The sequence below is a fragment of the Cynoglossus semilaevis genome, chromosome 17 (genome assembly GCF_000523025.1).
Source record: "Cynoglossus semilaevis isolate Cse_v1.0 chromosome 17, Cse_v1.0, whole genome shotgun sequence".
Lineage (NCBI taxonomy): Eukaryota > Metazoa > Chordata > Actinopteri > Pleuronectiformes > Cynoglossidae > Cynoglossus > Cynoglossus semilaevis.
In genome coordinates, this window is record NC_024323.1 from 10,939,930 (window position 1) to 10,954,540 (window position 14,611).

General features: G+C 42.8%; 1 protein-coding gene and 1 long non-coding RNA gene across 2 annotated transcripts in view; one reads left to right on the forward strand and one right to left on the reverse strand.

Moving 5' to 3' along the window:
- Window positions 1-433: 433 nt before the first annotated feature.
- Window positions 434-13,430, reverse strand: LOC103393227 (mucin-5AC). Its single transcript, XM_017040234.2, has 6 exons — window positions 12,271-13,430; window positions 10,778-10,903; window positions 6,850-6,974; window positions 5,091-6,376; window positions 2,941-5,039; window positions 434-1,002 (listed from the first exon to the last, which is right to left on the reverse strand). The coding sequence occupies exons 1-6, from the start codon at window positions 12,721-12,723 to the stop codon at window positions 589-591; spliced, it is 4,503 nt and encodes a 1,500-aa protein (XP_016895723.1). The 5' UTR covers window positions 12,724-13,430; the 3' UTR covers window positions 434-588.
- Window positions 13,114-14,611, forward strand: part of LOC112488390 (uncharacterized) — a 5,909-nt gene continuing 4,411 nt past the window's right edge. Inside the window, exon 1 of the long non-coding RNA XR_003052398.1 lies at window positions 13,114-13,234. This is a non-coding gene — a long non-coding RNA (uncharacterized LOC112488390). The remainder of the gene's footprint in view (window positions 13,235-14,611) is intronic.

The window sequence follows — 14,611 nt, forward strand, 5'->3', positions numbered from 1 at the left end:
GTCAGGGTGTCAAACTCATTTTGGTTCAGAGGCCACATATGGCCGCACCAGTACAATCATAACATAATTACCCATAAATAACAACAGGTTCATGTTTTTCCTCTTTGTTTTTATGTAATTATTATGTACAAGAATATCAGAAAATATCAATATTTAATGAAATAGAATTTGACTAAACTTTTTACAAAATTCATTAAGCAGGGCCAGACATGTTTTTCCTCTTTGTTTTTATGTAATTATTATGTACAAGAATATCAGAAAATATCAATATTTAATGAAATAGAATTTGACTAAACTTTTTACAAAATTCATTAAGCAGGGCCAGACTGAACCCCCCAATGGGCCAGTTTTGGCCCACGTGCCGGATGTTTGACACCCCCGCTCTACTATTTAATGAAATAGAATTTGACTAAACATCACTAATATGAAGTGTCTTTCACTTTTTACAAGCGGGGCCAAACTGAACCCCCCAGTGGGCCAGTTTTGGCCCGCGGGCCATATGTTTTCTCAATCTGTCTGTGGCTCTAAATGTTACAGTACTGAATAAATAACAACAGGGCTGAAGTTTATCCCCAGCAGATAACCAGACTAACCAGTGCTCTTGTGTCCCTGAACTGGAGGGCTGCTGCCGCCTCCTCCCCTGTTCTGTCCAGGCAGCTGGTTGACCCTGTTCTTCAGCCCTTTGAGGTTGTACAGCTTACTAAAGGTCAAGGTAAACGGAGCCCTTTCCTCATCCTGTCTGTGAGCTTCTCCCACTGACATATCCTGCTTCTGAAAATGCGGAAAGGTCTGGGCTTTTGGGGAATGCCTTGCTCTCATTCTGGTGTCCACTGCAGGGGACTGTGGAGACACAGGGCTCTGCTGGCCGTGGGAGACATTAATCTGTCCCGCCGTAGACCCCCCCACTCCCAGTGACAGTGGGGGAGGCCTAGATGGAGGTTTGCGAAATGCAGGTGAGTCCTGTAGGGGTCCTAGTGGAGGCTTGGAATGACAATCCAACAACTGAAGAAAATAGAATTCAAATATATTTGGGTATCAATATATCAGTACAGAGCAGACACTGTTATTCTGGTTTTGTGCTTCAAATGTTCATTGACAAATATGTGGTTTTCAAACATGAGCTGCGCTGCGTCGCCACACTGATTTGTCTCTGATTAGACGAGAGAGCTGCAGTTTAACGCTCTGACTTGTTAGGCCAAAGTGACATGTCGGGCCAACAATGAGTGACTTAGACTCTATTAAACTTTCACAGGTTCATCAATATTGCATCTGTGCAAGTGTGTGTGCTGCTTTATTAAAGTGTCACTTAAGTTCACACAAATATTCCTCGTTCGATAATGAACACGTGTGATGTGACTCAACTTAGCTTTGCTCTGCTGGAGCATACTCAAGAAGATGAAGACACGCACGATGGTGGATGGATGGATGGATGGACAGATAGATGATGGAAGGATGGATGGACAGATAGATGGAAGGATGGTGGATGGATGGACAGATAGATAGATGGAAGGATGACAGGCAGATAGACAAAAAGATACCTAGCTTGCTAACAATGTAGTTGATAGACAAAAAGATACCTAGCTTGCTAGCAATGTAGTTAATTAGCCAGCAAGCTAGCACTCTGGTAGCTACCTAGATGATTCAATCCCTAAAATCAGTAACAGTGTGAACCATTCTGTGAACCGTGTTTTTCCTAATCCATTTCTCATTCACCATTGGAAGAAACAGGGGCCAATCACAAGGCCAACAAACAGTGATGAGCCTTGGTTTTCAGTCATTTTCAGGTTAATTAATTAAATTCCAAATCAACATTTTTTGCTTGGGGGGGTGGGTGAAGGAGCAAGGCAGGGGTGGGGGTTAGGAGGGAGGGAAGAAGAGAGTTCGCATGCACACTACACCCAGATCAGCCCTTGGTCAAACTGGGATNNNCTGCTGTGAAGCAGCAATGCTAACCACAACCCCACCCTGTGTCTCTCTGGTATTATCACTTTAATAAAAAAAAAGTGTATTCATGTGCAAAACAGAAAATAAAACCCTCAAAGTAACTGTCATTTTTTTCCAAAAGAAAGAAAGATGGAAAAGCAGAAATCTACAGCAAGAAAAACACAACAGAAATAGTTCAAGGTTTAAAAAGAAGCTGTTGCTTTATTGTTTGTTTTTTTTCAAAGCAATAAAGCTTTTCAAAGTCATTTACTTGTGCTTGTTAGCAGGGAAATAAAAGAAACTGTCTTGCATGTCTGAAAATGTTGATTTATATCTTTATCAATTATTAAATGTATTTTAATGATACAAATATCTGTTTTAATAAAAGGCTTTATAATTGATAATTGCAATAAATTGCATTCTATCAATCAAATAGCGTAATGGTGACAAAATATTTTCTAAATCAAATACTATTTTGGATTCATTAATAAATAGACATACACTTGAACTGGACAAGTTTATTTTACATCTATATTTGTGCAATTTTCATTGGTCTGCTACATTCACAGGTTAGTGCAAGCTCACAGTGCAATTACAGTTATTCTTTTTACATTCTTTTTTTTTGTTTTTTTGTCCGGTTATTTTTTTTGACGGATTTTTCAGGATTTCTTAACAAATGTTAGCGCTGGTGTCCATGCTAACAACAACATGTTTAGTAAAGTGAGGCGATACTGACACTTGCACACAGCCATGCACTTATCCCAGCTGAAGACTGGACATTGGAAAATCTGGCCAAACAAGCCATGCAACGCAGGAACTTTCTTCTACAGGCTGGCAAACAGACTTTAGTTGCAATACTGCCACCTAATGGACTGGAAACTGTGCATCGATTTCAGAGTTCAAAGTTTCAAGGTTAGCTTCGCAGCAGACGAGTTGATTTATTCGGATCATAGTTGAAGACAGCAAACATTTTTTTCAGTAAAACAGTTGAAAATAGTTGCTTGTTAATGTTCATACCTTGTGCCTGACAGTCTCTCTGGACGAGTCCACGTCACTGGGTCTGGACGCCACCTCACTCACGACCTTCTTTTTGTCTTGCCTTAGTCGGTTGGTAGAAAACTTAAGGCCACCAGAAAATGTTCTCTTTGCATCTGTAGAGTTAGTGATTATTTCTCCCTGGGTGACTCCTCCATCCACCAGCCTCTGTGCCGGTGATCTGTTCAGTAGAGAGTTTTTTTTAGCAGCCGCGGGTTGGGCCTCCTTCCCTTTCGCAGCTGTCTCTGTCAACCCTTGTTCTTGTTTAGGCTGATCTGTTGTTGCCTTGATCTCATCGCTGCATCTCCGCTCTGTCTTCTGGGAATCTCGCTCCACCACATTCTGTTTCATCCCCCTTTCACTCTGCTGTGTCCTATCTTTATATCTTGCTCTCCTTTCTTTCTCCATTTCGGCTTTTTCAAGTAAGGAAGAAGCAGAGACTTTTGAGTGCCTGGATAAAATCTGTGTTTCTCTGCTGGAGTTCATCATGTCTGCAGTACTGGCCCAATTTGTATTATTGATGTGCAGAGAAGAATTGGTGGCATTGGTGTGTACAACGCTATCACAGTCCACTGTTAACCCATGGTGGTGTAAACCCTCCTGATCAAATACAGAGTCATGGACAGGAGAGTCGCTGCATTCGTAGTACTCCTCTGAGGTGGTGGACAGGGTGGAGTCATCCATTGGTGACAAATATCCATCACTAATGTCTGTCGTAGGTGTCTGAAAATCAGGAGTGTGTTGCTGTGGATCTGAATTGCGAGTCTGTAGGTCATTTGTCGGTGTGGGTGAGCTTACCAGAGGAATGCGATGTTCTGAATCTGTGTCAGCTGAAGAGGAATGCAAATCTGACATGTGTGTGTCTGTGAGATGCAAATTCCTGGGCCTTTCATGGGGGTGTGAGTTCTGCTGTACTTGAGGAATGTGTTGGGATTCTTGAGTGGCACCGCTAACGAGACCTTCACCTTTCACTATATTTGGATTACTCTGAGGCGTGACATTTACGTGCTGGCTGCTGCCATCGGTGTTTATGGATTTGCGAGACTCCGGACTCATCGTTATAGAGTCCACATCTACAACAGTTGGACTCGATTCACAATATAATATCCTCTGAGGCTCATGTGCTCTTGCATGGTATGTTTTACAATGACTGACTTTTGTATGTTTATCATTTGTCTGGTTAGCAAACTGACAATCAACTATTTCTTCTGAGGCCTTGATATCTGTCAGTGCTGCATCTACACAAGGAATCTTAGTCCCTGGAGGTGTTTCACTGTCTGATGAAGAAACATTCTTGCTTTCAGAGACTTCTTGACTTACATCATGATTAGTATAACGTTCAATCTTTGATTCTTCAAGAGTTAAAGCATCTGTTTGAGGCTCCGGATTGGTCCCAGCAGGCGTCACTGTGACTGCAGTGTCATCAGGTGGTCCGACTGCTCCTGCCTCCTCTGTCTCTGGGTTTGCTGGTGTTTCATTCTGCTCTTGATTCAGAGTCTGGATGTTATTATCTCTCATACCTGAGTCATCTGGAGCTTCTATTCTGCCCTCGCTGTTTTCTGGCGCTTGGGCCTCTGTCTCTGTTGGCTCTGTCTTGGATTCAATCTGTACCAAATCTGCTGCCTCAGCCTTAGTAGTAACTACTGCTGGTTCTGTGCTCTCTACGCTATCAGATCTTCTGACAACTCTAATCTCAGGGAGCGCCTGAATGTCTGTGGCGCTGCCATCTTTGATAACCAGCTGAACAGTTCGAGGTTTTGGAACGGGAGCAGTCAAGGTGGGGGACAATGAGGAAGGTGAAGAAATGGGAGGGTCTGGAGTCGAAGAAGGAAAAGTCGTAGGAGGAACTAAGGTAGAAGAAAGGGATGTTGGAGATGAAGTAACGGGTGGATCTGAAGTTGGAGATGAAGAGGAAGGAGGAGGAATTAAGGTAGAAGATGAGGATGTAGATGATGGAGGTAGAGGAGGATCTGGAGTCGGAGAAGGTGAGGAAGGAGGAGGAATTAAGGTAGAAGATGAGGATGTAGATGATGGAGGTAGAGGAGGATCTGGAGTCGGGGAAGAAGGGAGAGCAGGATTTGTAGATGATGGAGGTAGAGGAGGATCTGGGGAAGAAGGGAGAGCAGGATTTAAAGGAGAAGAATCATGTGGAGGACCAGAGTTGGTGAAGCTGGTGGATGGTGCAGTACAGCAAACATCACTATTGGTCTTATAGAGCTCGATGTTGTTGTTTTCAGAGAGGGGGGGGCTCCTGTCAGACTGAGACTGCACTGGAGAATCAGAGGAGGTGGAGATTTGGGTTTGGACCACCTCCACATCAGAAGTGATGTCAGTGGAGCTGTCTGACGGTCGAGTGTGACCCGTCTGGGTTTTTGAATCTACCTGTGAGACGGAGTCGTTTGAGCAGTTTGACTTCAGACTGTGGTTTACGACAGCACTTTGTGTTTCGTCTAAATTTGTTTCTGGCTCTTCTTCAGTGTTTAACTCTGACATGGAGGTTGAGGGTTTAGGAGTGTTTGTCGTGACTTTTTGTGTATTGAGTGATGTAATGCTATTGCTTGGAGTTGTTGTGTTGCTGCTGGACTGAGAAGGTGATTTTGCACCAGGTTTTGTAGTTGTGTTTAAATGCAGTTCATGCTCTGACTTGACAGTCTGGTCTGGTTCGTCTGTCCTTTGTACAGGAGCTTTCTTTGTTTTAATTTCACAGGGTTCTGGCTGTAGTTCTGTTGACTGGTCTTTGTCAACAGTCGGCTTCACAGCTGTTGGTTCTTTCTGTCTTGTTAGGAGTTTGTTAAACCTCTCAGGTTTAGGAGTAATCTCCCTCGGCTGAGCCACCTCTGGCAGGACTTCCTTGGGCTTGGTAAATGGACTACTAAACCTGACTGCTTGGCTTGTTTCAAACATCTCAGATCTCTGAAGATGGACCTGTGTCGGTTTCCTGGGATCCCGAATGTTAATGAAGCCTATTACGTCACTGGGGGGATCGGGTTCTGGCCATGTCGGCAGATATGGGATCAAGTATGCCTTTTCCAAATTAACAAGACCAGGATGGAGCGGAGGGTCTTCTTGTACAGTGTCTTTACTACTTCTTTTTTTCCTGTTCTTCTTATCATCTGGATTCTTGGAGCTTTCTGGACTGCTGGGCTTTTGTGGAGTAGAAGGGACCAGGTTACATGAAGCCAGAAGTGCATATTTGGGGTTGTACAGTTTCCTAGTATCAGCAGCACTGGGAGGAGCAACAGCAGCCGGCTGTGGTAGAGGCTCGGGCTCAGGTTCTTGGTCGGTGGCCATCTGCCGGAGGTCAACAGAGCTGGAGGTCACATAAAGGACTCGAAAGAGCCGGTCGAAGGCGTCCACTGCCTGGCCGGTGACCACGGTGATCAGGTTTCTGTCCAAACGTGAAGCCATCCAGGTAAAACTGCAGGACATGACAATAAGATATCACCAAAGGAACTGAGGTACAGCAGGATTAGCCTAGCTTAGCCACGTTTAGGAGGACTTTTTGTGCATCACAAAACGTTTTTGATCAAAACGTCATTTATGGTTAATAGGACTGATAATGGTATTATGGTGATTGTTGAATTAATAAAACATATCTGAGGCTGGTTACAACTTTTTTGTATGTGTGATCTCTATGTTTATGACTTTGAGGTAACCTGAATAAAATGTACATGCATTCATGTCTCCCAAACACTCAATACATTCCCGACCGGTTCCTCAGGTTGAAGATTATGTGACATGACATTATTTTTTTTTCTGTCCTGTCCAGGCTCCGAAGACTAAAGACAGGTGGAGCACACACAGATACTCTTTCTTTTACTCATTGTCCTTCCATTGTTTGTTTTTTCTGAAAGAAACGACGTATACAAACACACAGGTAAGAACACTCACCCGTACGACCCAGACACAGCTTTGTCACCATCCAAGAACATGAAGCGGTGTCCCAGTTGACCTTTGACCTTAGTGCATGAGCGAGTGCAGAACTCCCCTCCGACTGTGCAGCGAACACGAAGGTGCTGTGACAAAAAAAAACAAAAAAAAACATTCCAAGTTTTTGCACACAAGCCTGTGACCGTGGGATGTGTTAATGTTAATGTATGATGTGCATTGTGTACGTATAAACGCAGCCACTTAGTCACACAGACCTACAGGTGTGACCTTATGTAGCTACTGCTGTAATGTGTAACTGGCATTCATGATAATAGCTGGGCGGAACACTTTATAATGGATTACTCATAAAAACACCGGTGAGAGATGGACCGTGTGAAACGGTACAGCTTCACTGTTGCACAACGAGGTTCAGTTCTGAAGTCTCAGGATTATTACACTGTTCAAACCAGATGTTCACAAACATCACCTGCAACCCGACTCTTATTGGACAGCCTCTAAATCATATACAGCACATATAAATAAGGCCCGTGGGCCATATATGGCCCGCCCTGTCATTTGACGTGGCCCACCAGAGCGTAGCTTAGAGTCTGGTTGTGTCAAAATAAAAGTCTACAGTAGAGAGTCAATGTTAATGTTTACGATGAATTAAGAGAATAAAATGGCGACATAAATGTTACTGGGTGCAATTTTTTTTTAGAAAAGTCGACTTTGTATGTTCAAACTCTGGCCATGGAGTTTGGGGGAAATTTGAATATTCAGCTCGGCCTCCTGGCTCATTGAACTCTGTTCACCAAGGTTGTCAGAGCGACTGTAATCCTCGTAAGCATGTGAGCAGTCTTGGTGTAGCACATTGCTCCTGGCACGGCGCGTCTCTCTCTCTCTCTTTAAAGAGCCCCTCCCTCTCTCACTTTCTCTTTTCCCTTAAAACATTCCTTTGGCAACTAAACAGATAAAATCAGCAAATTGTTTTCATGGGTGTGTTTACCCAGCTCTGAGGGTTGAATGAAGAGCACTTAAACTGTCATAGGAGGAATCTGATGTGAAATTACAACTATCACACACTTTTCAGACAGACTTTGTCATTTAAACAACCTTTGAGAAAATGGTTCGCCTGATGTTCGCCCCCTTACTCCTCCCTCCTCCCCCCTGACCTTGAAAATAATTCAGCCCATCAAACCAACTTAAACTGTGTTCTATGTCAACAAATGTCAGGGAGATGAGTCACTTTTAAAATGGGCTGTAAACTATCCACAGAGGTGTAAACCTAATTAGACGACTGAAAAAGACATTAATCTGACGACTCTCTGCTCGCGTCATTTTAGCTCCTCTGCTCTCTTTCTCCCTCCTTCTCCCATAAACTCCTCCAACATTTTTCTTCTGGCAGCTTGCAGTTTACAGTAAAAACTCAGTCGGTCACACCTGTTCTCTGCTCCCTGCTCCCAGTCAGCCTGTTTAAGGGCTCACATTCAGCTTGAGGGCAAACTTGTTACGTCTAGAAATGTTGTGTTCGACACTCATCACTGTTTTACAGCGTCCCACAGGCCCGGCAAATTTTCCGGAGCGACACTAGGCACCTGAAGTGATCATTGTTTGGAGGAGACTCGTATGGAACCTTCATTTTGACCTGAGTGGCCACACACTGGGGTAAATCAGGGTGGATCAGTGCAGCACAGACACAGCAGCCTGTGTACAGTGTGTAACTAAAAGACGGAAATGTCGCGTGCTCAATGTGCACCATCATCCTGTTGATGTTACAACACAAGATACCTTTAACATTTTATCAGAGCAAACTCAACCGAACATCTTGACTAATTTAATTAACACCAACATCAGCAGTGCCGTGTTTGAACACGGCTAATCAGTGACGAGGCTCTTAATGGAGCGTGACTAACGAAACAGTATCGAGGTGACACCCTGAGAGTGTCGTTCTCATTCGCTCAATTATGTGTAACTGTCACAGTGTGTCATATCCACGTGCTGGTGTGGGGATGGAGCTCAGACGTGTGCATTTTGGCAGTAACAGAAAAGTTTGTCAGGGTGTTACGGCCTTATTTCTCCAAGGCATAGAATGAGTGTGTAAATGTGTCGAGAGAGAGAGGGAGCGAGAGAGAGAGAGAGAGAGAGAGAGGGAAAGTAGGATCAGATTCATAGACAGCAAATGTCGCCCTGCAAGGCAGACAGTAAGCAGAGTTTCCTGATTGTTTTTTTTTTAGTACTACCCAAAACCCAGTACCAGCATCAATATGTCTTAAAATTGGTTCTGATAACTATGCAATGAACTAGAAGGCAGTGTTGTACCAGTGGTTCAGCTCTGTGAATAACAGGATGACATGCAGTGTGTGTAGCTGCGAGCTCAACCCAAACCACAGTCTGGGACACCGAGCAAGAAACACTAACAGACAGACTTATTTTCTTCTTCTTCTCAGAGGTTTACTTTAGTCCAAGAGAAAATAAATCTTTCTGTATTAAATAAGAAAACTGACACTGCCATCACATTAGAAAACATATCAATAAAACTAAGGATAAAATATAATAAAATAATAATAGAAAATGTCTGCATGCTGTAGTGAACACAGTTCTCTGGAGCTTCTACGTCAATCGTTGATTTGACCACTGACCGTTCTTAGTTGCGTTGAGTTTTACCAATGCAACACATCACAGCTGACACTATATTACTACATTATTATATGTATATTTCAGCCAACGTGATTCAAAACTATGAGGAGCTGGCACCAACTGTGAGTTGTGATAAGAATTCATTTGATTAGAAAACAGCTCCTTTATTCTCACAGGCCCCGACACGATGAGCTTCTTTGATATGTTCTTTGTTTTTTCAAGCCAACCAGTTAATTAGGGCACAATCATCCGCTTTAATGATTTATCTGTGGTCAAGTGCCAGCTGGAATAATGGTTGCAGAATGAATGCCATTGTTTTTGTGTATGGGTTTGGAAGACGCCACAAAGAACAACTCTACGCAGATGCTTTGTGCCTGTGTCTGGCCTTATTGAGAAATGACAAAAACACCTTGATCCCATTACCAAACAGACTCTTACTTTTGTTTAACAGACATGTTCTGGTCGATATCTATTTACTGATACATCAACAACCATAATGGGCACTGAGAAAAATTTCCATCGATGCAGAGGTCAAAGTGTCACTTCGCAATTCATTCCGTAACACCGGCCCATTAAGGAAACTATAATGATTTGATCCATCGTGACCTCTTGTCCGCAACACAGTGAAATGTGGTTCACGGGAAAGAAAAAAAAAGTTCATGCATTTAGACCTCATTATTTTTCTTAGCAAATAAATACTGCAACATCTACGGCCGAGCCTACCACAGTCTTCAGCCTAGTCCACAAACATCACCCTGTCATTAGTGGAACATTTTTTTACGACTGTAAATTCTTAAACACAATTCTGGGCGTGGTACAGATTTTTTGAGGTAGGTGATGGCATGCAAAAAATGAAAAATACGACTGTATGGTAAGGTGAATAATACCACGGTTATTTACACATGAAGTTTTCAAGAGGAAAATGTTACACTATGTGAGATAAGGGTCTAATATTTGGATGGTGGTGAAACTGGAAAAAATCAGAGTACGGTATGTAGTTGTCAATCAAGAGCAATGTGTGAAAATCCATCCATTTTCATCCGCTTATCTGTTACCGGGTCAGTCTCTATGACCGCCACCCAAATCACACTGCACCGTACCAGCCCCCCTGAACCTTCCTGCGGGTGGTGAGTCCACTGGAAGGTACCAACGGCCCTAACTGGGATTCGATCTTGGCCAGGAGGTGAACCCTGGGGTTCCACACCCATGACAGAGACACTGCCTCTGGGCCAAAGAGCAACATGTGTGAAAACACCTGTGCTTATCAAACATTTGTGAGGATTGGACCAGAGGTGATAAGATGAGGACTGACCTTGAGGTGACCGGTGTGCATGTTCGCCCTCCGACACATGGAGACAAAATGAGGTAGATTTGTGTGTTCCAGCAGGATTCTGAAGATGTCGACGTCAGTGAAAACATCCATAACCACTGCTATCACCTGAACACACACACACACACGCACAAGCACAATAAAATTCAAGCTCCAGGGAACTTGTACGTCTGCAGATGCACAGGTGGGTTATGTATCATAGTTTATACATTTATCCAATATATGCCAACAAGAACACACATGTATTTTCTCAGCTAACAGTAAAACCAAACCACAGGCGTGTAATCAGTATGAGTGCATGCCAACACTGAACGGTGGTTTCCTGTTTTGCCAAAAATAATACTGCAGTTGTTCCACAGGTTTAAGGTACAATCACGTAAAAAAGTTTTCCTTACAGGACACTAATTAAAGAGGAGATCTAAATGATTCTGCAGTTCTTCTCGGCGCTGTCAAAAGGCTCCCCGGGAAAATACCCAGGGGATGTTTCAGTAAAATACCGCATGTTACTGAGAACACCTGCATAGAAACATGACAAGTCATACACACAAGGTATGAGGTGATTCAGCTGCACACACACACACACACACACGAATGTGGCACACAGTCAGTTTCACATGCACCTCAGACGAGATGCAAAACGTTTCTGTGCAGTTACCGTGCAGCGTGCCGCTCACAATCCCTGATAACGCTTAATGCATTTTACTCTTGACTGCCTGCCACCTGTATGAACTCTGACCTCACACACACTGAGAGCTGCAGACCCACAGAAAACATTTACATGTCCACATGACAGTTTTTTTAATTAAGCAAGATTATTAATTAAGACTTTTTAAAATTATTATTAGGAACCAAGCATCAGTGTACTTATTCTGTCAGGAAAGAACAACAGCAACCACGCTTTTTAAATGACTGCTGCACACAGCACAGAAACACAGGTAGAAAATAGTTTTATAGGACAAGTTTTTTTTGGTGGCATTTTCACTTTAGAACAGAATTGTATGTGTAGTTTTGTAAACTTATTTTTAACTCATGAGAATTAAATGAATAATCCAATGGTCTCTAAATATTAATTTCTGTAAAGAAAAGGAGACAATTTAGTGCAAAACAGAGCATAATCAGAATCACATAAAGATGTTGGCAACTGTTACAGAACAACACAGCCTGGCTCCTATTGGTCAGTCACATGGTCTGTCTGAACATATTGAAAACCTTCAAAATATTTATTCAGTACAATTATAAAATATGTAAATATATATAAAATATGTAAAATAAACATTTATTTATAATGATTCATACTTTGAAGTGACGCTGATCTGAAAAAAAAAATAATTTTTTTTTGTGTTTTTGAATACAAAAGACATTATTTGAATTATGCAAATATTTGAAAAATACAGAGTGAACCTGTTTTACTTGATTTAAGGATTTAACAAAGTCAAAAAAAAAACAAAAAAACTGGAGGAATTTAGCCTTCATACCTTCTGCGCCTGCGCAATCATTTTCCTGACAACCTCCTTAATGTGTGTCTGACCGTCGAGCGGCGGTTGTGTGTAAACAGTAGCTCGCGTCACGCCACGATAAGCTTCGCTGTCCGGCCAACCCAGGTCCATGTTCGGCACAGACGTGTCAGAAAGATCTGGCCAGTAATGCAGCGACAGCGGGGGCTCGTCCTCCGCTGGGTTTCCAGGAAAGAGATCCGAGTTCGGGTCAAAGGGCTCCACAGTCCCGGTGATTGTTTCCAGCTCCGGGTCCGAGAGAAAGCCCCGCAGGCCACGCTCCTGCATGAACTTACCGAACGCCTCGCGTCCATCGCAGAGCAGAGTCTCCAGCGCCAGCCGCTGGTCCTCGCAGTAGAGAAACTCGGGTTTGGACTCATGGGTCCGCGGGTTCACGTGATTATCGTCCAGACACTGTATCTGAGACAGCGCCATGTCTCTGTAAACTCCCCCGCAAAAGACACAAACAAGAAAAGTTAAAGTTCAACACTCCTCCACGTCTCACGGGACAACTCTCCTGCCCCACGTTCAGTAGTCCCTCCGTGTTGTGTAAATCAGCTGATTGAGTAATCCATCTGTCGGGAACAACGTGACTGACATGTCTCCTGTGAGCGACCGTGGTGCGTTCAATGGCATTCCCGTTAGCGAGTGAGAGACTTGACAGACAAGGAGAGCACGAGAGAGGAACCGCCCGACAGGTGTGACCCTAACAGGCAGTGAAACACACCCACGCGTGCGTGTACAGATACACTCACACCTTTATCACGCCACACGCATGGCTTTCAAGATCTAAATCTGTGTGTGTGTGTGTGTGTGTGTGTGTGTGTGTGTTCTCCCGTCGTTGCCTCCCTAAGATATGATCTCCTTTCGTCAGGACAAGATCTGCTCCAGGGCACTGCTCTAGCCCTGGAGAAGAGGCAGACGACCATTCTGGAAGTCAGTCGAGGTAAAGTATGCGATCATTCTATATAAATGATAATAATAAAAAATCATATGGAACTTAATTAAACAGCAGAGCTGTGTGATATATTTAGCCCGTCTGTGTGTTGTCATTATTTAATTAACCTTCAGTCAGACGTATTTGTCAGTGACACTGCCCTCTGCTTGTGATTGGTCTTTTTCATTTGCAAGTACATGAGATATTTTTGACTCAAACTCTGGAATGTACAGTGTGTGTGTGTGTGTGTGGGGGGGGGGGGGGGGGGTAGACTTTATTTCAAAGGAAACAAAGCTGCCTTTAAAAAGTGCTAAAGTTCTAAAAACAGATGGTATCATTTTAAATGTGTCTGTTTATGAGAAAATTAAACATATTATATCATGCTTCTCCATGTTGAACAACTGTGAAATTAAACATATTATATCATGCTTCTCTATAATGAATTTGATCATTTTAGTGCAGTGACTGTAATAGTAAAAAAACGAATAATTTATTTAAAATGTATATACAAATATATATAAAAATAATGTTTTACCTGCAACACCACTACTGACCACCAGGGGCTCGGCCCGCCACAGCTGCTAATTAAAATACAAACCTTTGAAGCTCTCAATAGTTCTTAATAATGTCCCATGAGTTACAACAGTGTCCGTATTCTTTGCATCAATATTACTTCAGGATACCAGATATTAAAGGGCGATTTCTAAACATTATGTTAGTAGAATTCACAAGTCATTTGTTTGCATGTAGAGTATATGGATCCAGCCGTTATTTGGAGTAAAATCTTCCTTCAATTTCTTTCCCCAAACCTCAGAGTGAAAAGAGTAAAAACCATCATGATGTCATCCGTTCCTCCGTGCTGTTCCACCTGTTCCGTCTTGTTCCCGGTCTTTCTGCCAAGAGTGTTGTGAAAACTTCACAATGATTTATCATTATCCCTGAAATTAAACAATAACAGAATTATAGGAGGTTGAGATTAGGGGTGGATTAATGCGTCTAATGAAACATTCACTGCAGGGCGTACGCGGCTTAAATATATATCAAATTATAGAAATGGAAATTACAGCAGTTTACGGTTTTAGAAACAGAGACTGTGGTGTCTCTCGTTTTAAATAATATTGCCCAACATTAAAATTTAAGCAAATAATGAAAGACAAACAAGCTGTTAGCTAACGCTTACACTTACAGTACGTTGGCTCCAGGCTTTGAGGGATCATATATCCTTCAACGTATTTATCTGTTTATATATCATTTTACTTGATTAAAGGGCTAAACGTAGACAATGTGGTATAATCACCTAAGGTGTGTGATGTCATGACATGTCAGCGGCTGCTCCGTGTGAGGGACGGGAACCTAATGGGAGGGGAAGAAATTAGGTTGACACGG